Source organism: Saccopteryx leptura, chromosome X (assembly GCF_036850995.1).
Source record: "Saccopteryx leptura isolate mSacLep1 chromosome X, mSacLep1_pri_phased_curated, whole genome shotgun sequence".
Classification (NCBI taxonomy): domain Eukaryota; kingdom Metazoa; phylum Chordata; class Mammalia; order Chiroptera; family Emballonuridae; genus Saccopteryx; species Saccopteryx leptura.
The window spans coordinates 72515444-72537893 of record NC_089516.1 but is presented as its reverse complement, the minus strand read 5'-3'; the positions used below and the strand labels follow the sequence as shown (position 1 = coordinate 72537893).

The 22450-nt window shown below is 37.5% G+C and overlaps 1 protein-coding gene across 6 annotated transcripts in view; it reads left to right on the top strand.

Moving 5' to 3' along the window:
• Positions 1-22450, top strand: part of ATRX (ATRX chromatin remodeler) — a 218938-nt gene that overhangs the window by 52354 nt on the left and 144134 nt on the right. For 4 of the 6 annotated variants that reach the window (XM_066357918.1, XM_066357920.1, XM_066357922.1 and 1 more), the window contains 5 exons: positions 2661-2774; positions 8399-8526; positions 13480-13547; positions 13860-16936; positions 20677-20749. In XM_066357918.1, coding sequence (XP_066214015.1) covers positions 2661-2774; positions 8399-8526; positions 13480-13547; positions 13860-16936; positions 20677-20749 — 3460 coding nt within the window. The remainder of the gene's footprint in view (positions 1-2660; positions 2775-8398; positions 8527-13479; positions 13548-13859; positions 16937-20676; positions 20750-22450) is intronic. The other 2 variants (XM_066357917.1, XM_066357919.1) reach the window with 2 other exon arrangements.

Below are 22450 nucleotides of genomic sequence, written 5' to 3'. Positions count from 1 at the left end.
CATTTTCAAAAATAATTATTTTAAAATTTGAACTTGGTTATTGTTAGCTGTGTGTAAAGGACCAACCTGATACTTTAATAGTGATAGTCTGGAAATTTATTAATATAGTAATGATAATTTATGTTATTGAGGTTGAAAATTCAGAATATTCATGTCAGCTTTGAAAGGAACAAAACTTTCTGTTGTGTTCTGGAAAGGGGATTTTAGTTTTCATTATACTTGATTGTAGAAATTGGTTTAAAAGTTTAATATATTAAGTTTTGGTTCAGTAAATTTTAATGTGCTTGCTTTGTAGAAAAACTTAATGAATATTCTGGAAACTTTTAAACAACAGCATTTAAAGTTAAGTTTAGTTTTACTGTATTCTTAAATTCCCTGTGACTCAAAGCTGAAGTTAACTATTATAGATGGATTTAGGTATATTTCTAACTATTATCCCTTTAAAAAGCCTTGTCACATACTTCTCAACTGTTATAGTTCTAACCTTAAAACTTCATTAATTAGATTGGCACAAAAGAGCCAGATGAAAATCTTGGCACTTTTTATAATCCAAGTCTGAGATCAGAATGCTTACCTGATGGGAGAATAACAAGGGTCTTGGTAATTTCACGGTGTTTCAGTCAAAAATTTATATTTTTTTCTTTATTAAATAGTTTAAGGCTCTTAGAAGATACTTCAAATTTATTCTGAGAGCAGTGCTTACTAAGTTTTGTGTTCTGCCTATACTTGTGTTTTTATGACACATTATTGATTATGGAAAATTTTCAAAATGGTGGGTAAGAGGGTAAGACATTGCTTGACCAGGACAAATTAGAAGTTACAGTAGATAAGGGGTGAAATGAGGAAAAAGGAGTAAATGAGAGAAAGAAGAGAAAGAGAAGGAAAATTGATGGACCTACTGTTTACTTGGATTTACAAATCATCTATGGTAATATTATGTGATGGTTTTGGTGGCCAAGGTCAGACAACTAACATGTGAGTCTGCATCTTATAGGCAGTGACTCACCTTGTATAGCTTTATTCTCACTGGGCGTCTCTGTGATGGCCACAGGGTGAGAGCTAAGAACTAGGAATTCCAATCTTTGTTTTAGTGATGTTATGGAAGAAAGTTGGTGTGGGATGTCACCAACAAACTAAGCATAATGCTCTCCCATCAAACTAAAAATAAACTCTTTCGATAAGGTTAAATTTGAGTGATTATAATTATGGTTAAGAATTCTATATTGAATATGTACAGATACGAGACTCTTACAAAATTAACTCATTTAATCCTCAAAACAGTGCTGTAAGGTAGTTATTGTTTCTACTTGTAGAGATGAAGGAACAAATTCAGAGCTCAAGGAACTTTTTCAGCTTTAAATTGAGAAGCTAAGATTTGAACCCAGGTCTGCCTGAATCCAAAGCTAGTGAGTGCTCTTTCCACTCTGCTGCTTTGCTTCCGTTTAGAGGAGAGTCTTCAGAAAGAATTCTATTATTTTTTTTAGCTATAAATCTTTACCTTTTTTTCAAATGCTGGGGCTTCTCTAGAATCTATATGTGAACTATTTGTTGTGGATTATTTATTTGTGGAGATGATATAAATTCAGCAGTTTGTGTAAACTCAGTCCTCTGTAACCTCTTTCCCCCTTTTCTCAGACATTCATAAATTCATTGAACTAGATTGCCCCTGACTATGAGGTTTTCCTTTCTTAAATGTTGCCAGTAATGCCCAATGACTAAGCCCAGCAATAGAGATATATGTTAGACCTGGATACTTTTTCTATACCCCTGCTTTATTTGATCTTGAGAGATTATAATGAAACCATAAATTAACTTCTGTCTTCAATTCACATTTTATAGCTAAGAAAGTATATTCTTTCTAAAATATTTCCATAGAAACTAACCACTAATGTCATTCTATAGTTTATTGTTTGAGCACTAGAACTTAAAGCAATCTTCTGTGTAAAACTCTTTATAGACATTGCAGGGTAGTGAAATTTTGCCATATTAGTTGGGAAATACTTCAGAATAGGTACTGCAATAATAGCAGAATTAACTTCTCACATTGCCCCCTATTATTCTCCTCCAAGGCGATATAAAACCACTCTTAAAAATCTTTTTCTCACTTTGTAAGTTATATAAATGTCTAACCACTGTGTTGTATACCTGCAAATAATATAATATTGAATGTTAGCTAAGATTGAGAAGTAAATGAAAAAATAGAGAAAAAACCTCAAAAATATTTTTTTTAGTTTGTAATTTGCATTTTGAGAAAAATAAGATGTCTTTAAAATTTTTTTCTCTTCTGGTCATTTTGCTTTATAAATTCTTTATGAAACTTAGCATGGATGTTCATATTCAAAATAGCTTTTGTGATAGGTACTATAAAAATTCAGAACTGGGCTGAGGTTTTCTGCTTTATTCACACATTTAGTTATAATTAGTTCATAATACCTCCCTCCCCCATTTTCATGAGCTATATTCCAAAAAGTAATCTGAGTGTTGACACCTGGCCCTTTTACTATTTCCCTGTTTTATTTTCTCTGTAGACGTCCTTATACAAGTATTGAAAACTTGAAAGAAATAAAACTATGTACCAGCAATGTTGGCTTTATCTGAAGTCTTGTACTTCACTTGCACATTTAATATGTGTAATGGTTTTTTAAATGAAATCATTCTAGGTACAGTGATTGTACAACCAGAGCCAGTGCTGAATGAAGACAAAGATGATTTTAAAGGGCCTGAATTTAGAAGCAGAAGTAAAATGAAAACTGAAAATCTCAAAAAACGCGGAGGTAAATACAAGTGAAAATGAAAACATGAGTTTAAATTGCTGTTGATGACCATATTGGAAAATTTGATGCACTTACTAAAAATACCTCCACTTTTCTGCCCATTGTTTATTCAAAGCACTACTTAAAAATAACTTCTGTTTCTCTCTGAGCTCTGAAGCAGAAAAGGTTAACACCATTTATCAAAACACCTTTGCCTTCAGTGGCTATTAAGTTATCTCCAGAAGCTCAGCATTTCCTTCTTGCGCATGTTAGTTCTGCATTGTCTATATGCCAAAGTACTGTGTGTGCCCTCAACCCGAAAGAGTTTCATATGGGACAGAATCTGGCCTGTGGCCTTCAGGTAACTGTATACGTATCTCAAATACTGTTTTAAGGAGTGATGGACATCTGTAGTAGTGTTACCTGGGGTGCTTTTTAAAAATTTAAGTCCCTTGACTCCATTCTAAACAAATTAGAATTTCTGGGGGTGATGTCAGAAATATGCCCCAGGTTCTTCTTATGTACATTAAAGTTGGAGATCTATTGATCTAAGGATAGCAATGCTGAAATGAGTAGGAAAGAGAAGGGAGCTTGACCTAGGAACCATCTGTACATCTGTCTGAGCTGTCTCTCCTTTGTCTGTCTACTCTCACCTATACACACAATTACATTGGCTTATCATCTATAAAAAGTTGGCACAAGGAGGATTCATTTAGAAATTTATGACAGTGGAGTATGTATCCCACTTGTTTGTGATTTTTAGTTTCTATATGTATTTTTTGGGCACATTAACAGCCAGAATCTGCGACTCTAAAAGGAGCAAATCTCTAGAAGATTGGACTGACACTACGTTTCTTAGAAGTGTAATGGAAATTTGTCTATTTAACATTTATTATGTTCATTGTGAGATTATAGCATAGTTCTTTTATTGGTGAAATTTTTTGTAGATTTTTATTTCAGTGCTATATGATTATCTTGATGGAACTGATAAAATATATCTGTATTCTTAAAATACATATTACCAGTTTTCAGTTTAAATAAGATATTAGTTGTTGGAGAATATCAAGGAAAAGTTGTTTGTCTTTTGTCCACAGTGTGGTGTTCTACCCCTATCAAGCATAAGGAAGATTTAACAAGAATCTAGTTCGCAGTGGGGTGTCATTGAGCAACAAAGCTCACCAAAGCTAAATCGTATTCTTTTTTTTTTTTTTTTTTTTTTTTTTTTTTTTTTTTTTTTTTTTTTTTTACAGAGACAGAGAGAGAGGGATAGATAGGGACAGACAGACAGGAACGGAGAGAGATGAGAAGCATCAGTCATCAGTTTTTCATTGCGACACCTTAGTTGTTCATTGATTGCTTTCTCATATGTGCCTTGACCGTGGGGCAACAGCAGACCGAGTAACCCCTTGTTTGAGCCAGCGACCTTGGGTCCAAGCTGGTGAGCTTTGCTCAAACCAGATGAGCCTGTGCTCAAACTGGCGACCTCGGGTTCTTGAACCTGGGTCCTCCGCATCCCAGTCCGATGCTTTATCCACTGTGCCACTGCCTGGTCAGGCCTAAGTCGTATTCTTAAAACAATGGAATCAGCAAGTAGAAGGTGATGGCAAAGATTTTTTTTTTTTGATCATGGGTCCTCTAGAGAAGACAGATCATTAAGTGTATTGCATTGTGTTAAAATTAATATAGAAATGATGTCTTCTGGGAGGTACTCTGGAGCAGTCAATGTTTGAACTGTGAATAAGGGCTGAAAGGAGAAGTAAAAAGAACAAAAGTGGTTGGGAAGGCTGTCCTAGTTGCCACTTTGCTATGCTGTTGGTCTGAGCTGATAAGTTTCTGGAATATTTTACTGAGTGTTCTGTGTAGGAATGTTTATATTGTGCTTAAGGAAATACCTGTTTATAGCCATATAGTAGCCCTTAAATGTTAATGTTGTTTGTCTTAATGATTTTCCACATCTTTAAGCTGTCAGAAATCACACAGGAAATTTAACTATGTTTATTTATATACACTTGTATGAATTAACTAGTGATCTGAGGTACTGTATTGCTAGTTAATGGTCAGACTTCTAAGGAAAGTTAGTTCTAAAATTGAAGCCTTATTTATTTATTTATTTATTTATTTATTATTATTATTATTATTTTTTTTGTATTTTTTTCTGAAGCTGGAAACGGGGAGAGACAGTCAGACAGACTCCCGCATGCGCCCGACCGGGATCCACCTGGCACGCCCACCAGGGGGCGATGCTCTGCCCCTCCGGGGCGTCGCTCTGCCTCGACCAGAGCCACTCTAGCGCCTGGGGCAGAGGCCAAGGAGCCATCCCCAGCGCCCGAGCCATCTTTGCTCCAATGGAGCCTTGGCTGCGGGAGGGGAAGAGAGAGACAGAGAGGAAGGAGGGGGGGGTTGGAGAAGCAAATGGGCGCTTCTCCTATGTGCCCTGGCCGGGAATCGAACCCTGGTCCCCCACACGCCAGGCCGACGCTCTACCGCTGAGCCAACCGGCCAGGGCCAGAAACCTAATTTAGTAAACCGTCAGAAGGTAAACTTTATATATAAAATACTCATATTAATTTTTTCCTTTTTTTTTGTGGCAGAGACAGAGAGAGAGAGAGGGACAGATAGGGACAGACAGGAAGGGAGAGAGATGAGAAACATCAATTCTTTGTTGCAGCTCCTTAGTTGTTCATTGATTGATTTTTCATATGTGCCTTGACCGGGAGGGGGGGGGGTTATAGCAGAATGAGTGATCCCTATCTCAAGCTGGTGAGCCTTGCTCAAACTAGATGAGCCCACACTTAAGCTGGCGACCTCAAAGTCTTGAACCTGGGTCCTCCACATTGCAGTCCGACACTCTATCCACTCTGCAACTGCCTGGTCAGGCTCATATTAATTTCAAACAAAATTAAACACAAAGATAAAGCTATATTGAACATTTTTGCAGGCACTGTTTTAAATACCATAGCCTGTTTGACAGCCTTTTCCCAGTATAACTGTTAGAAAATATAGTTTAGACCTGATTTTTTCTGTATGACACAATACGTTTGTTTTCTCTTTAAAATTGTTAAAATATATTGAACTTAGAAACAATAATGCCTCTTTTTAATTTATATATTGTATTATCATTAAGATATAACATAAAAATTTAAAACATATAGAAACAAGTACATAAAGCAAAGGAACATTTCAGTATTTTATAATCGGTCCTTCAGATTTCACTTAAATAAAATACTGGTTCAGTCCTACTCATCAATTTCCCTTTTCTACCATTGTCAAGTAGTAATTATCCTGATGTTTGTATGCATGTTTGTGTGTGTGTGTTTTCATGCATGTTTTTTATATTTTTCTATACATATATTTAGAGAGCACTTATTTTTCATTTAAACATATACAAAATAGTATCCTGTATACATTGTATTGCAACATTTTTCATTTAACATTGTTTTTGAAATTTATCCATATCAATAAATGTACATCTAGTTTTTTTTTCACTGTTCTATAGAATTCTGTTGTGTGAGTAAACACTATCCATTTTCCAAATGTGAAGTTATTTTCAGTTTTCTTTCTTTCAAATTTTTAGTTAGTGCTACAGTGACTGTCTTCTATATCAGTGGTTTTCAACCTTTTTAAATTGGGGACTGTTGAAAATAGAATTACTTCAAGGATCACTAAGGCAGAAATTACACTGAGCATAAGTGAATTAGACTCACATCATTGGGTCTGCAGTCTTCATACAGCATCAGGGGTGGTTAACTTTTTCATGGACCAGCACAAAAATTCTGGTGGACTGGTCTGTTGTCTTGTGATTAAAAACCGCTTCTCTATACAATTCCTTGTGCACATGTGGGAAAAATTCTTCAGTGTATTATCTAGTTTTAATTAAGTGATACATGTGCAAAAAGCACCTAGAGCAATGGTTCTCAACCTGTGGGTTGCGACCCACAGGTTGAGAACCGCTGACCTAGATTATGCTTAATAGATATCATTCAAACTCTAGCTTTTATTTATGTTGTTAATTTTTTTGAATGCAATAATTTTAAATGAAGAAGCATACTTTGTATTTGTTTAGCAGAAACATGTTTGTTTCTGTTAAAACAGATGCAGAATATATGACTGACTACTCAAGATCAAACACTAATGCAGGACAGTACTATTTAAAATACAATATTAGTAGCTTGTATAGTAAGACTTCAAGTTCTCTAGATTTTCTGTCAAGAAAATATAAGATGGTGCCCTTGTGCCTTAGATAAATGTTTTTAATCTCTGCAAATAAAAATAATTGTGATAATGTTTGGGTCCATAGTGCTTAGACCTTAAAGTAAGAAAAAAGAATAGGAAATTAAAGAGTGAAAAAATGTTATATTGTTTTGTCTTTTATTTAGGGAAAGAGACAGTTTGTATTCTTTGTATTTGTGATCTCCCTTTTATTTACAAATGTGGACATTTCACCAGCTTCTTTTGAATCATAATCTGCCTTCTTACTTGCATCAAGGTCTTGGTTGCATATCAGAATCATGCATAAAACTTAAAAAGAATGTTTAGGAGATTTTGGTTCAGTGGTTTAGGGTGGGGATTCTATCTTTGTTTTTCAAACAAATTTATCAGATGATTCTTATGTTCAGCTCAGACTGAAGCATTTAGGTAGAGATAGGGATGAGATTGAGGCAGGAGATGTTTCCTCTTACTCTTCGTTGCTTACATTAATTCAGTCTGTTTTTCTGCAGACAGTTGATGAATGGGGCTGTTGTCCTTTTGTTCTCTCTCTCCACCCTTCTGAGGTTTTGCTGCCAATATAGATAGATGTACATACAAGTATTATTTGGAAATAGTGCCAATATGAAGTAGATGATGTAATAGATATAGAAAGAAGGCATATTAATGGGAACTGTGGATAGTGCTGAAGTAAATTTTAGGAACAAATTGACAGTATAATATCAGGTTTTCACATAATATATTGAGAAGATCTGTGTTGACAGTTTTGTTTTGAGAATAATAACTTTATGACATATCTAACTTAAGTATAGGGTTGAAAGAGAAGAAATGAATTCCACATATATCACTTACTTCTAAATTCTTTAACATCAGATACTGAATTTATTTGCCCAGCAATAGCAAACTAAAAAAGAGCTCTTGACCCCTATTTTTAGAACTTTAAAAATTTTTTTTATTGATTTTTTTGTTTGTTTCTGTGAAAGAGGAAAGGAGAGAAAGAGACAGAATGAGAGGGAGGGAGGGATAAACATCGATTTGTTGTTCCACATTTTTATGCCTTCATTTGTTGATTTTTGGTTGATTTTTGTATGTGCCCTGATAGGAGATCGAAACCAAAAATTTGGTGTATTGGGATGACACTCTAAACAACTGAACAACCTGGCCAGAGCCTAGAACTTCTTTTTTGGAGTCTCTTTATGTTATATCAAGTTGTTGTGAGAAATAGGTCTTGTATTTGTAAAGGGAAACAAGTTAGGATTTGTAGCTTTGAGATTTGCTAAGGTCATGTTTTTAATAAGTTCATAACATTATTAATTTTTTTACTTGTATGCAAAAGACATTTTTCCATAGATTGTGAGGCTTTTAATTTCCAATAAGAAAGTTACAAATTATGACTAATGTTAATACCTGTGTGTGTGTGTGTGTATGTGTTAATAAAGGTCACTCCTTTCTCCTAGAAGATGGGCTTCATGGGATTGTGAGCTGCACAGCTTGTGGACAACAGGTCAATCATTTTCAAAAAGATTCCATTTATAGACATCCGTCACTGCAAGTCCTTATTTGTAAGGTATGTAATGATCTTTGATAATTCATTCCACAAATAATTGAATGCTTGCCGTGTGTCAGATTCAGTGCACAGTGATGAAGAAGACGGAAATGGTCTCTGCCCTCTAGTGGGGAACACTGATAAAAGCCTTATTAGGGCGCTGGCTGTTTGGCTCAGCAGTAGAGCATCGGCCCGGCGTGTGGAAGTCTCGGATTTGATTCCGGCCAGGGCACACAGGAGAAGCGCCCACCCATTTGCTTCTCCACCCTTCCCCCTCTCCTTTCTCTCTCTGTCTCTCTTCCCCTCCCATAGCCAGGGCTCCATTGGAGCAGAGTAGGCCCAGGTGCTGAGGATGGCTCCATGGCTTCTGCCTCAGGCACTAGAATATCTCCGGTTGCAGTGGAGCAATGCCTCAGATGGACAGAGCATTGCCCTGTAGTGGGCATGCCAGGTGGATCTTGGTCGAGCACATGCAGGAGTCTGTCTCTCTGCCTCCCTATTTCTCACTTCAGAAAACACACACACACACACACACACACACACACACACACACACACAAAAAACAACAACCAAAAAAAACCCCCAAAACCCTATTAGTGCCATGATAAGGGTGATGCTGTGCACTGTGAGCACATACAGGAAACCTGTGTACTTTGAAGTTGGATGTGGGGCTCTATAATGAAGATGATATGAAATGGCATCTGAAATATAATAGGAATTAATTTGGTGAAGTGGGATTGTTTCAGCATATCCTAGGCATAGGCTAGGGCCGTGTTGGCGAACCTTTTTATAAAAACCACCCACTTTTGCAGTGCTGGTCAACCTGGTCCCTACTGCCCACTAGTGGGCAGATCAGCTTTCCTGGTGGGCGGTAGCAGAGCAACCAAAGTATAAATAAAAAGATAAATTTAACTATAGTAAGTTGTTTTATAAAGATTTATTCTACCAAACTTAGCGAAAATTCGACATAAAGTACTTGGTAAGTAATTATTATTATATGCTTTAACTTGCTGTAACTCTGCTTTATAAATTTTATAAAGTAAAATTACTTCCCTACTTTATAAATCACCATTACTGTGGAACCGGTGGGTGGTTAGAAAATTTTATTACTAACATACAAAAGTGGGCGGTAGGTATAAAAAGGTTGACTACCTGTGGCATAGTGTGTTAGAAAATCTGAAGAGTATATCTATGTGCACACATATGTTTTATAACCTTCCCTTTTCTTCATGCATAAACATTAGTTTATTTCCGTTTATTTTTTTCTAAAAGGGCATATTTATATAGTTGAGATCAGACTGAATATAAAATTTTATATCTGAACTATTTTTTTCTTATAAACATTTTATTTTTTATTGGATTTATTGGGGTTATGTTGGTTAATAAAATTATGTAGGCTTCAAGTGTACAATTCTGTAACATATCATTTGTCAATTATATCATGTGTTTACCATCCAAAGTCAAGTCTCCTGTCACCATTTTACCCTCTTCTACCTGCCTCCATTTCCACTTTTCTCTGGTGATCACCGTACCGTTGTCAATGTCTGTGAAGTTTTTTTTCTTTCTTTTTACTTGTTCCACCTAACCTCTGAGTCCCACTCCTCTCTGAGAGCTGTCAGGTTATTCTCTGTATCTCTGAATCGATTTCTGTTTTGTTTATTTTGTTCATTAGATTCCATGTATAAGTGAGATCACATATTTGTCATTCTCTGACTGGCTTATTTCACTTAGCATAATGTCCTCTAGGTCCATCCATTCTGTCTCAAAAGGTAAGATTTCCTTCTCTTGTATGGATGAGTAGTATTCTATTGCGTGAATGCACCACAGCTTTTTTTTTATCCACTTATCTACTGATGGGCAATTGGGCTGCTTCTAGATCTTGGCTATTGTAAATAATGCTGCAGTGAATTTGGGGTGTATATACTCTTTTGAATCAGTGTTTCAGGTTTCCTTGAATATATTCCCAGAAGTGGAATTGCTGGGTCATAAGGCAGTCACAATTTTTTTTTTTGTGTGTGTGTGACAGGGACAGAGAGAGACAAAGGAACAAATAGGGACAGACAGACAGGAAGGGAGAGAGATGAGAAGCATCAATTTTTCATTGCAGCTCCTGAGCCCGGGAGCTACAGCAGAGCGAGTGACCACTTGCTCAAGCCAGCGATCCTTGGGCTCAAGCCAGCGTCCTTGGGGTCATGTCTGTTTATCCCACTCTTAAGCTGGCGACCTTGGGGTTTTGAACCTGGGTCCTCAGCATTCCAGACTGATGCTCTATATACTGTGCTACCGCCTAGTCCAGCTCAAAGTTAAATTTTCTCATCACCTTATATTTACCCTTCTTTTTTTTTTTTAATTTTTTTTTTTTTTAAATTTTTTACAGAGATGGAGAGTGAGTCAGAGAGAGGGATAGACAGGGACAGACAGACAGGAACAGAGAGAGATGAGAAGCATCAATCATTAGTTCTTCATTGCGCGTTGCAACACCTTAGTTGTTCATTGATTGCTTTCTCATATGTGCCTTGACCGCGGGCCTTCAGCAGAACTGAGTAACCCCTTGCTGGAGCCAGCAACCTTGGGTTCAGGCTTGTGGGCTTTTCCTCAAACCAGATGAGCCCGCACTGAAGCTGGCGACCTCGGGGTCTTGAACCTGGGTCCTCTGCATTCCAGTCCGACGCTCTATCCACTGCGCCACCGCCTGGTCAGGCTATTTACCCTTCTTTATTGTCACTATACCCATTTACCTTCCTTCTGGTAACCACAAGTTTTTATATGTGTCTATGAGTTTTTGTTTTCCTTATTTGTTCATATGTTGCTTTTAATTTTATACCCACATATGAGTGCAATTATATGGTTCTTGAGTTTTATTGTCTGACTTGTTTTTCTTAGCATGGTATTCTCAAGATGCATTCATGTTGTCACAAATGGCAGTAATTTGCCCTTTTTAAAAATTTCATCTTTTCTTTTGGCTGAGTAGTATTCCACTGTATATATATTGCTCACAAAAATTGGGAGATTTCAAAATTAATATGCAGCAATAAAAAAAAGAAGTATTTAACTTTTTTTATTAAATAAGAACATCAGAAAAGCAAACGACAAGTCAAAGAAAGTTGTTTGATTATGCAAATGAGACGCAAGACTAACTTCTATTTCTTTGGTGAAAGTGCACTATACAAAAGGCTTGAAGTACTGGAGTATCTGCATGTTCCCTGATCCCCTAATTTTCGTGAGCAGTGTTTGTACCACGACTTCTACAATGTGTCCATAAGTCATGGTGCACTTTTGACTGGTCAAAGGAAAGCACAAAAGATGATAGAAATGTGAAATATGCACCAAATAAAAGAAAAACTCTCCCAGTTTCATACCTATTCAGTGCAGTTCGATGTGGGCTCACACACAGATTTTTTAGGGCTCCTTAGGTAGCTATCCCTTGTAGCTTCTATAGATTCGTCACTGACTGATGGCCTACCAGAATGGGGTTTCTCCACCAAACTGCTGGTTTCCTTCAACTGCTTATCCCACTGAATAATGTTATTCCTATGTGGTGGCGCATCGTTATAAACGCGCTGATATTCACGTTGCACTTTGGTCACGGATTTGAATTTAGCGAGCCACAGAACACACTGAACTTTCCTCTGTACCATCCACATCTCAACTGGCATGGCCGTGGGCTGCTCCGCTGTATACATGGTGTGATGTCATCATCTGTGCATGCGCACATGCTGCCACTTCATCCTACAGAAACTGGGAGGGGCCCTGGCCGGTTGGCTCAGCGGTAGAGCGTCGGCCTAGCGTGCGGAGGACCCGGGTTCGATTCCCGGCCAGGGCACACAGGAGAAGCGCCCATTTGCTTCTCCACCCCTCCGCCGCACTTTCCTCTCTGTCTCTCTCTTCCCCTCCCGCAGCCAAGGCTCCATTGGAGCAAAGATGGCCCGGGCGCTGGGGATGGCTCTGTGGCCTCTGCCTCAGGCGCTAGAATGGCTCTGGTCGCAACATGGCGACGCCCAGGATGGGCAGAGCATCGCCCCTGGTGGGCGTGCCGGGTGGATCCCGGTCCGGTGCATGCGGGAGTCTGTCTGACTGTCTCTCCCTGTTTCCAGCTTCAGAAAAATGAAAAAAAAAAAGAAGAAAAAAAAAAAAAAAAAAAAAAAAAGAAACTGGGAGGGTTTTTCTTTTATTTGGTGCAGATTTCACATTTTTATCGTATTTTGTTGCTTTCCTGTGAACGGTCAAAAGTGCACCATGACTTTACGGACACACTATATATTCAGTCTATTAAAACTATAAATCAAAACTGCAAATCAGTATTACAATAAGATACTGCCTCATGTGTGTTAGAATGACTGTTATGAACAAGACATTTATTACATTATTAAGTAATAAATGAGAGGTTGTATAGATGAATGACATCCTCACTTTCTGCTGGTGGGAATGAGACCGGTATAGTCACTATGGAAAGCAGGATGGAGGTTTTTAAATATTAAGAATATAGTTACTATATGACCCAACAATTCCTGTTCTGCATACATTCCGGAAAAATTTTTACATTTATTCACAAAGATATATGCACCCCAGTGTTCACTGCAGCATTATTGATAGTGACCAAGACATGGAAACAACCAAAGTGTCTCTCCACATCTAATGTAGAGCTTTAGTAACCAGTTATATGAGATCAGAAATTTGCTTTACCAAAATGTTTTATAAACTTTTATATATGGAATAGTGTGGAACTTTTATATATGGAATATATATGGAAATCTGTTACAAGAAATTGGTTTCTTTAGGTGTTCCTATGTCTAGAAAGTACCAGTATTGATAGTTCAGTGTTTTTGTTTTGATTGTCTAAAGTACACACACACACACACACACACACACACACACACACACACACACACACTCCCTTATTAATGACTTAAAATGTAAAGTTTTCTTTATCGATGTTACCAATTTTGAATAAAATTTCCTCTTTTTCTTTTATAGAATTGCTTTAAATATTACATGAGTGATGATATTAGCCGTGACTCAGATGGAATGGATGAACAATGTCGGTAGGTAGTACGTACGTCAAGATGAACTAAAATTCAGTTTATTTATTTATTTAGGGTCAGGAAATTTCTTACATAATCTGTTATTAGATTCATTTTTTGTAGTTTTGTCATTGATACCCTTAAAGGAAGATGTGCTTTTCCTCAAAGCTTTAGGTTTATGTCTACTTTAAGTTTCTAATAAAGAATAAGCGGATGATGTAAATTGTGTTACTATTAAAATTGTTGTCAGGAAAAGTTAAGTTGCTTTAACAGTGAAAAGATTTAAAATGAGCTTTGTTTGGGAATAATATTTTAATCTTTAAATAATTTCAGATGGTGTGCAGAAGGTGGAAACTTGATTTGTTGTGATTTTTGCCATAATGCCTTCTGTAAGAAATGCATTCTGCGGAACCTTGGCCGAAAAGAGCTTTCTACCATATTGGATGAGAACAACCAATGGTATTGCTACATTTGTCACCCGGAGCCTTTGTTGGACTTGGTTACTGCATGTAACAGTGTATTTGAAAATTTAGAGCAGTTGTTGCAACAAAATAAGAAGAAGATAAAAGTTGACAATGAAAAGAATAATAAAGCGTGTGACCATACTCCCAGATTTTCTCCAAAGAAAAATAGTTCGAATTGTAATGGAGAAGAAAAGAAAGTAGATGATTCATGTTCTGGTTCTGTAACCTACTCTTATTCAGCACTAATTGTGCCCAAAGAGATGGTTAAGAAGGCAAAAAAATTAATTGAGACCACAGCCAACATGAACTCTAGTTATGTTAAATTTTTGAAGCAGGCAACAGATAATTCAGAAATCCATTCTGCTACAAAGTTGCGTCAACTTAAGGCTTTTAAATCTGTGTTGGCTGATATCAGGAAAGCTCATCTTGCATTAGAAGAAGATTTGAATTTAGAGATTCGAGGTTTGGAAGCTGTAAACAAAGAGAAAAATACCAAAGAGCATAAAGTCATAGTTGCTAAGTTTGAAACCAAACTGCGCAAAGGAGAAAAACCCTGTGTTTTGGAAAAGAAGGATTTTTCAGAATCAGAAGCCAGACTGCCAAGAAAGCAGCTAGATACTGAGCACATGGATCAGAGTGTTCAAGGACAAGAAGAAAGAGCAAATAAAAGTACCAGTGGTGAGCACGAGAAATCTGATAAAAAAGAGGAACCTCAGTATGAACCTGCTAACACTTCTGAAGACCTAGACATGGATATTGTGTCTGTTCCATCCTCAGTTCCAGAGGACATTTTTGAGAATCTTGAGACTGCCATGGAAGTTCAGAGTTCAGCTGATCATCAGGATGATGGCAACAGTGGCACCGAGCAAGAACTGGATAATTCTGTAAAATTAAATACTACTTCAAAAGACAACAGAGGAGGTATTAAGTCAAAAACTACAGCTAAAGTAACAAAAGAATTATATGTTAAACTTACCCCTGTCTCCCTTTCTAATTCCCCAATTAAAGGTGCTGATTGTCAGGAAGTTCTACAAGATAAGGATGACTGTAAAAGTTCTGGTTTGAGCCCCAAGCCGGAGAACTGTGGACTTGGACAGGAAAAAAGTGATAGTACTCTTTTACTGGAATGTGATGTTTCATTACCTTCAGAAGAATCTGATCTTCGAAGATCCCCACGTGTAAAGACTACACCCTTGAGGCGACAGACAGAAACCAACCCTGCAACATCTAATTCAGATGAAGAAAGTAATGAAACAATTAAGGATAAGAAAAAACTGTCAGGTCCAATGAGAAAAAAAAATAAGCGAAATTCTTCTGATAGGGTTATAGATTGCCCTGAAACCAATAAGTTGCCTAAATCTAAGCAGCCGGAGATTGTGGATCAAAATTCAGATTCTGATGAAATGCTAGCAATCCTCAAAGAGGTATCTAGAATGAGTCACAGTTCTTCTTCAGATACTGACATTAATGAAATTCATACAAATCATGAGAAAACTTTGTGTGATTTCAAGACTCAAACAAGGAAAGATGATAAAGGAAAGAGAAAACGAAAAAGTTCTACTTCTGGCTCAGATTTTGATGTTAAAAAAGGCAAATCAGCTAAAAGGTCTATAATTTATAAAAAGAAACGAGAAAACCAGTCTGAATCTTCTAATTATGACTCAGAATTAGAAAAAGAGATAAAGAGTATGAGTAAAATCGGGGCTGCTAGAACACCTAAAAGAAGAGTTTCAAATACAAAAGATTATGATTCTTCCGAAGATGAAAAACACAGCAAAAATGGAACAGGTAATCAAGGGCAGCCAAACTTGAAGGCTGCACAGGAAGGATCATCTGCTGATGTTGAAAGGAAACCAGAGCGAGGCCATTTTTCTTCAGCGAGAGGCACTGTTGATAATGCCAAGGCTGTCTGGGAGTTAAGAGATAGACTCTGTAAGAAGCAGCAGTCCAGTGTTTCCTCAGATAGTACCGATAAGCCTTCTTCTGGGAAGGAGGAGGGTGGGAGTTCTCCGGAGTACCAAAAGGTGGCTGAAACTAAAGCAAAGAGTAAGCACCTGAAAAGCAAAACTCGCAAGAAAGTCCGAGGTCGCTTATCTGATACTGCAGAGATGTTCTCAAAGAAAGAGCACATTTACGATTCCTCTGAAGATGATAAAAAGCAGAGAAAAAAGGGAAGGGCAGAAAAAGGAAAAACTGCAGACTTGAAGAGAAAAGTTATTAAGGTGGAGCAACAGGATGAATCATCATCCGAAGGCAACGAGAAATTACCAGAGGTAGAAGAAATTTGTCATTTTCCTGAAGGCATGAAAGAAAATAAGAATGACACAATGGAAAGGGGGAAGAAAAGTGAAAAGATAAAGGCTAAACCTTCTAAAAAGAAGGAGGAATTATCTGATAGAGCTGAGAAATTCCAGAGGAAAAGAGAGAGCTGTGGTTCTTCAGAAGAAAAAAGGAGTAGAAATGTAGCATCCGGAAGGGAGAAGAAAAGGTGTGACTTGCCTGAAAAGAATTCAAGGAAGAGACAAGATTGTTCATCATCTGATACTGAGAAATACGCTGTGAAAAAAGATGATTGTGATTCTTCTGATAAGAGACTGAAAAGAATAGAATTGAGGGAAAGACGAAATTTAAATTCAAAGAGAAATAACAAGGAAGTACAAAGTGGGTCGTCTTCTGATGCTGACGAAAGTTCTGAAGACAATAAAAAGCTGAAGAAGCAAAGAACTTCAGCTAAAAAGAAGACAGGCAATGCCAAGGAGCAACTTAGAAACTCTCTAAGAACAAGCACTAAAAGGAAACAAGCAAAAATTACTTCCTCATCTTCCTCTGATGTAGGAGAGGACGATCAGAATTCTGTAGGCGAGGGCAGCAGCGATGAGCAGAGAATTAAGCCTGTGTCTGAAAATGTAGTGATGTCTTCACATACTGGATTTTGTCAATCTTCAGGTATGCAAAAATACATTTTCAAATGTAGAATTTGTAGTTTCCCTTGCTTGAATTACTACATTATTTTCCCTGAAGCCAATCAATTTTAGGGTTACTAGGGAAAGACCATTGAAAAATTCTTAACACTAGAAAACCTTTTCCCCATTTATTTTTATGCCATGATTGGAAAATATTTCAAACATTGTTAACATTACATACCAGGTATACCAAGTTTGTTGAGTAAATAAATTGTTTTCCTCAATGTTTAATGCTTTTCTCTGAAGTAATAAACAGGACTTTATCAAGGAAAATTGGACAGGTGCCAGTAGTTCAGTAGGTGTTTATTAATATGGGGATGAGTACTCAGTAGTGGTAAAATGATGTGTGAAAGTTTTACCTCTTTTACCATGCATATGACATTTTATTTGTCCAGAGTAACATTGTATCCCATTAAGTCCTCTGAAAAAATTAAATATACCTCACTGAAATTCTTTGCACATGCTCATTTTTTTTTCTAATGATGTGCACAGATGTTTCTGTCTTTAGTAATAACAAATTAAAGGAAAAAAGATATCCAAAAAGTAGATAGATCACCCTACCCTGTGGTGATAGAGCATTAGGACCATTAGGGTTTGGGTCAACTGGTCAATGATACTTTACCCCTGCTTCCTCCTAATACTTAAAAAATAAGTTTTATCATTACTGCAGCATGCTCACATTTAATTATTTATTAAGTCAGTCATTTATTTATTTATTAATTATATAGTATATTCTGCTTCCTCCTAATACTGAAAAAATAAGTTTTATCATTACTGCAGTATTTTTGTATTATTTATTTAGTGACAGAGAGAGGGACAGACAGGGACAGATGGACAGGAAGGGAGAGAAATGAGAAGCCTCAGTTCTTCTTTGCGGAACCTTAGTTGTTCATCGATTGCATCCTCCTATGTGCCTTGACTGGGGGGGGGGCTACAGCAAAGTGAGTGACCCATTGTTCAAGCCAGTGACCTTTGGGCTCAAGCCAGCGAACATGGGGTCATATCTACTATCCCACGCTTAAGCCAATGACCCTGTGCTCAAGCCGGATCAGCCAGCGCTAAAACCGGTGACCTCGGAGTCTAATACCTGGGTCCTCCCAGGCTTGTCTGATGCTCTGTCCACCGCACTACCAACTGATTAGGCCCATTTTGACTTGTAATTTTATTCTGAGGGACCAGTGTGCTAATGGAGAGGTGAACCCTTTCTCATGTATATACCCAGAGAAGCCTTGAGAATTTAGCACTTCAGCAGATGCCAGTCTCAACTATTTGGCAGAACAAGTCCTAAGATTTTATTTACCCTGGATATTTCTTTGGAATGATTACTTTAGATAATAAAAGATAAATTTTAGAGTTAACGTCTAAAAATTGGACTTTGCCAGTAGAAATACTGAAGCAGTAAAGAATATGAAGGACATTGAAAATAAGTACTATGTAAAAAATACTGTTTTTCAAGGTAAGTTTGGATGTAAAACACTGATAAAAGTAGCATTCCCTAAGAAGTTGCTTGCAAGCTAAGTTTATTTATTCCCCTAATATATTCAACTTAATTTAGGTGACAGTTTTTATGAGCTCTTAATAATCCTCCCCTGCTCATGAATTTAGAGGATTCCACTTTATTTAGCATTAGATTTTCTTATAATTTGGGGCTTGTAGAGGGCAGAAGAATTAAGCAACCAAGATTAAGAACATGGTCCTTGGAGATTGCAGTCTACTGAGCAAGATAGACATGGATAAATTTAAAAAATACGAGAAGAAAGATAAAATAGAACTGTGATAAATAGCAAGGGAGCCACTTATTCTCACAGTTTGAGGAAGACAAGGACAGGTAGCACTTGAACACAATTTTGAAGGATGGGTAAAACTTTTGAAGCTATAGTAAAGAAGAATGATTAATATTGCTCATAATATTTTCTTTGAAGATTTGTCTGTTTAAATGAAGTATTATGAGTTTGCTAGGATATTCTGAGGTTTATTTTTTGCCTTTCTATGTTTAGATTTTTTTTATGCTGAACATTTAGCTGTCTGCATACTTTGGATTATTTTTCTGCAACATTTTTTTTCAAATATTTTATTATGAAACAACTTTAATATGAAGAAAAGTTTCTTTCATTAACATTGTACTGCGTTTGTGTATGTAAAGAGTACTGCTTTTCAGGATATCTGTATCCTTCATCAGTTTCACATTTTTCCTTTTAAACTTTTTTTTTTTTTTTGTATTTTTCTGAAGTTGGAAACAGGCAGTCAGACAGACTCCCTCCCGCATGCGCCCGACCGGGATACACCCAGCATGCCCACCAGGGGATGATGCTCTGTCCATCTGGGGCATCGCTCTGCTGCAACCAGAGCCATTCCAGCGCCTGAGGCAGAGGCCATGGAGCCATCCTCAGCGCCCGGGCCAACCCTGCTCCAGTGGAGCCTTGGCTGCGGGAGAGGAAGAGAGAGAGACAGAGAGGAAGGAGAGGGGGAAGGGGTGGAGAAGCAGATGGGCACTTCTGTGTGCCCTGGCCAGGAATCAAACCTGGGACTCCTGCATGCCAGGCCGATGCTCTACCACTAAGCGAACCAGCCAGGGCCCCTTTTAAACTTTTTTAAAAAGTTTTAAATTCACAGGACTTTGCAATGAAAAGATGTACAGGGAGGTCTTGGATACCCCACCATTCCTCTGCTGGTAACTTCTTGCATAACTATAATACAATGTCAAATCAGGAAAAAGAAGATTTTCTCAGATTCACCAATTTTATATGCATTTGTTCCTTTATGTGTGTGTATGTATGTATGTGTGTATAAATATAGTTCTATGAAACTGTGTCATGTGTAGCTTTGTGAATCACCATAACCAAGATATTGAACTGTTCCATTACCACAAGTTTCCCTTGTGCTATACCTTATGCATAGCTCCCTTGCTTATGCCAATTCTTAGTCCTTAGCAACTGTTAATCTGACTTTTATATTTGTTATTTTGTGATGTTATCTTTAATTATATAACCTTTTGAGATTGGCTTTTTGCCACTCGGTGTACTGCTCTTGAAATTTTAGATGCATTTCAAAGTAAATAAATACCAGCATACTTCTCCCTAATTACTTCAGCATATTTATTATTAATAAGAGTTCAATATTTAAGTTTGGTTTTGAGACACAGTTTACATATAAGGAAATATTAAATTTTAATGTCTATAGAGTTTTAATAAAAGTATAGAAAAGTAGTTTTCTATAAGGAAATAACTTTTTTGTACTTTAATATATCTGTAATTCTACTCATTAATACTTTACAGATTCAAGTATATTTTGAAATTACTTGGTACTACCAACATATTGGTAGTGATTTTGGTGTTCTTCAATTATAAGGGAAAAAGTATACATCTATTAGCTTATTTAAACTTAAAATGGATCACTGTGAGTCTTATTTCAGCAAGAAACTTACACTAATGTGGTAGTGAATTAGAAAGTCTTGCTACGTGAAGGGTGAGCCTTGAAACCCTTGTGCTTTGGGAAGTAACTTTGAAATATAGTGAGATCCAACTTCTCTGTCATTTTACTACTGGCACTTCTTAAATGATCCATGTGCTTTTCTTATAAATTCTTTTTAATCATGTTTTGGATCCCAGAATACAGTTTAGAACCCACTGTTATTAAAGTTTTAGTTTTCAATTTTATTTTACATGGTTTTACTTATATAGATAATTTAAAACTAATTTTAAGCATACTTTTTTTTCCTTCAAGGAGATGAAACCTTATCTAAGTCAGTGCCTGTCACAGTGGATGATGATGACGATGACAATGATCCTGAGAATAGGTATGGTTCCATCTGTAAGGACTTTAAAAGGATTATAACACACCCTAGGCGTGGGCCCAGACAACAGCAGCACAACCTCAAACTGGTTGTAAAAACCAGGAGCTCCTGTCTCAGGAGCGCCTGCCTTAGAAAGACTTGCTCATGGTGTTCTTGTCAGTTTGAAGGAAAGGCCAGAAAATGGGCTAAAATGCAGAAACTAATACATATTAAATATACATATTAACACACCTAGCATAGGGTGTGTTATAAGTACAGCACTGTCAATTTTATGTTTTCATGTACACTGTGCTAATTTTTGATACTAGTTTAATTTTGACAGATTATTTTATTGATGAAAGTAAATCATAACTCACATTGGTGACAACAGACATCTTTCTCCTTAATATTTGATTATTGTTTTTTTGTGTTTTTTTTTTTTTTTTTTTTTTTTTTTTTTTTTGTATTTTTCTGAAGCTGGAAACGGGGAGAGACAGTCAGACAGACTTCCACATGCTCCCGACCGGGATCCACCTGGCACGCCCACCAGGGGGTGACGCTCTGCCCACCAGGGGGTGATGCTCTGCCCCTCTGGGGCATCGCTCTGTCGTGACCAGAGCCACTCTAGCACCTGGGGCAGAGGCCAAGTAGCCATCCCCAGCGCCTGGGCCATCTTTGCTCCAATGGAGCCTCGGCTGTGGGAAGGGAAGAGAGAGACAGAGAGGAAGGAGAGGGGGGGGGGGTTGGAGAAGCAGATGGGCGCTTCTCCTATGTGCCCTGGCCGGGAATTGAACCCGGGACTTCCGCACGCCAGGCCAATGCTCTACCACTGAGCCAACCGGCCAGGGCCATTTTTCTCAATTTATATATGCCTCCTTGTCTTCTTTTTTTCCTTTTTTTACAGAGAGAGAGAGTGAGTCAGAGAGAGGGATAGATAGGAACAGACAAACAGGAATGGAGAGAGATGAGAAGCATCAATCATCAGTTTTTCATTATGACACCTTAGTTCATTAATTGCTATCTCATATGTGGCTGGAGGAGGGGGCGGGGGGGGGGGGCTACAGCAGACCGAGTAACCCCCTGCTAAAGCCAGCGACCTTGGGTCTAACCTGATGAGCTTTGCTTAAACCAGATGAGCCTGTGCTCAAGTTGGCGACCTCGTGGTCTTGAACCTGGGTCCTCCGCATCCCAGTCCTACGCTCTATGCACTGCGCCACTGCCTGGTCAGGCTCTCCTTGTCTTTAACCTTGAAATTTAAAGATAAAATTGGAGAGTAAATTCTGTTTTTAATTTTTTTTTTTTTTTTTTTACAGAGACAGGGATAGACAGGGACAGAAAGGAACGGATAGATGAGAAGCATCAATCAGTTTTTTGTTGTGCGTTGCGACCCCTCAGTTGTTCAGTGACTGCTCTTTCATATGTGCCTTGGCCGTGGGCCTTCAGTAGACCGAGTAACCCCTTGCCTGAGCCAGCGACTTTGGGTTCAAGCTGGTGAGCTTTGCTCAAACGAGATGAGCCTGCACTCAAGCAGGCAACCTTGGGGTCTCAAACCTGGGTCCTCCGCATCCCAGTCTGACGCTCTCCACTGCACCACCACCTGGTCAGGTTGTTTTTACATTTTTTAATTAAAAATTTTTTTTGTTTTTTCCTAAGTATAACAAACTAGTTATTTAATATTGTCAAATTTTTTTTAAAAAATTATTTTTATTTATTTTATTTTATTTT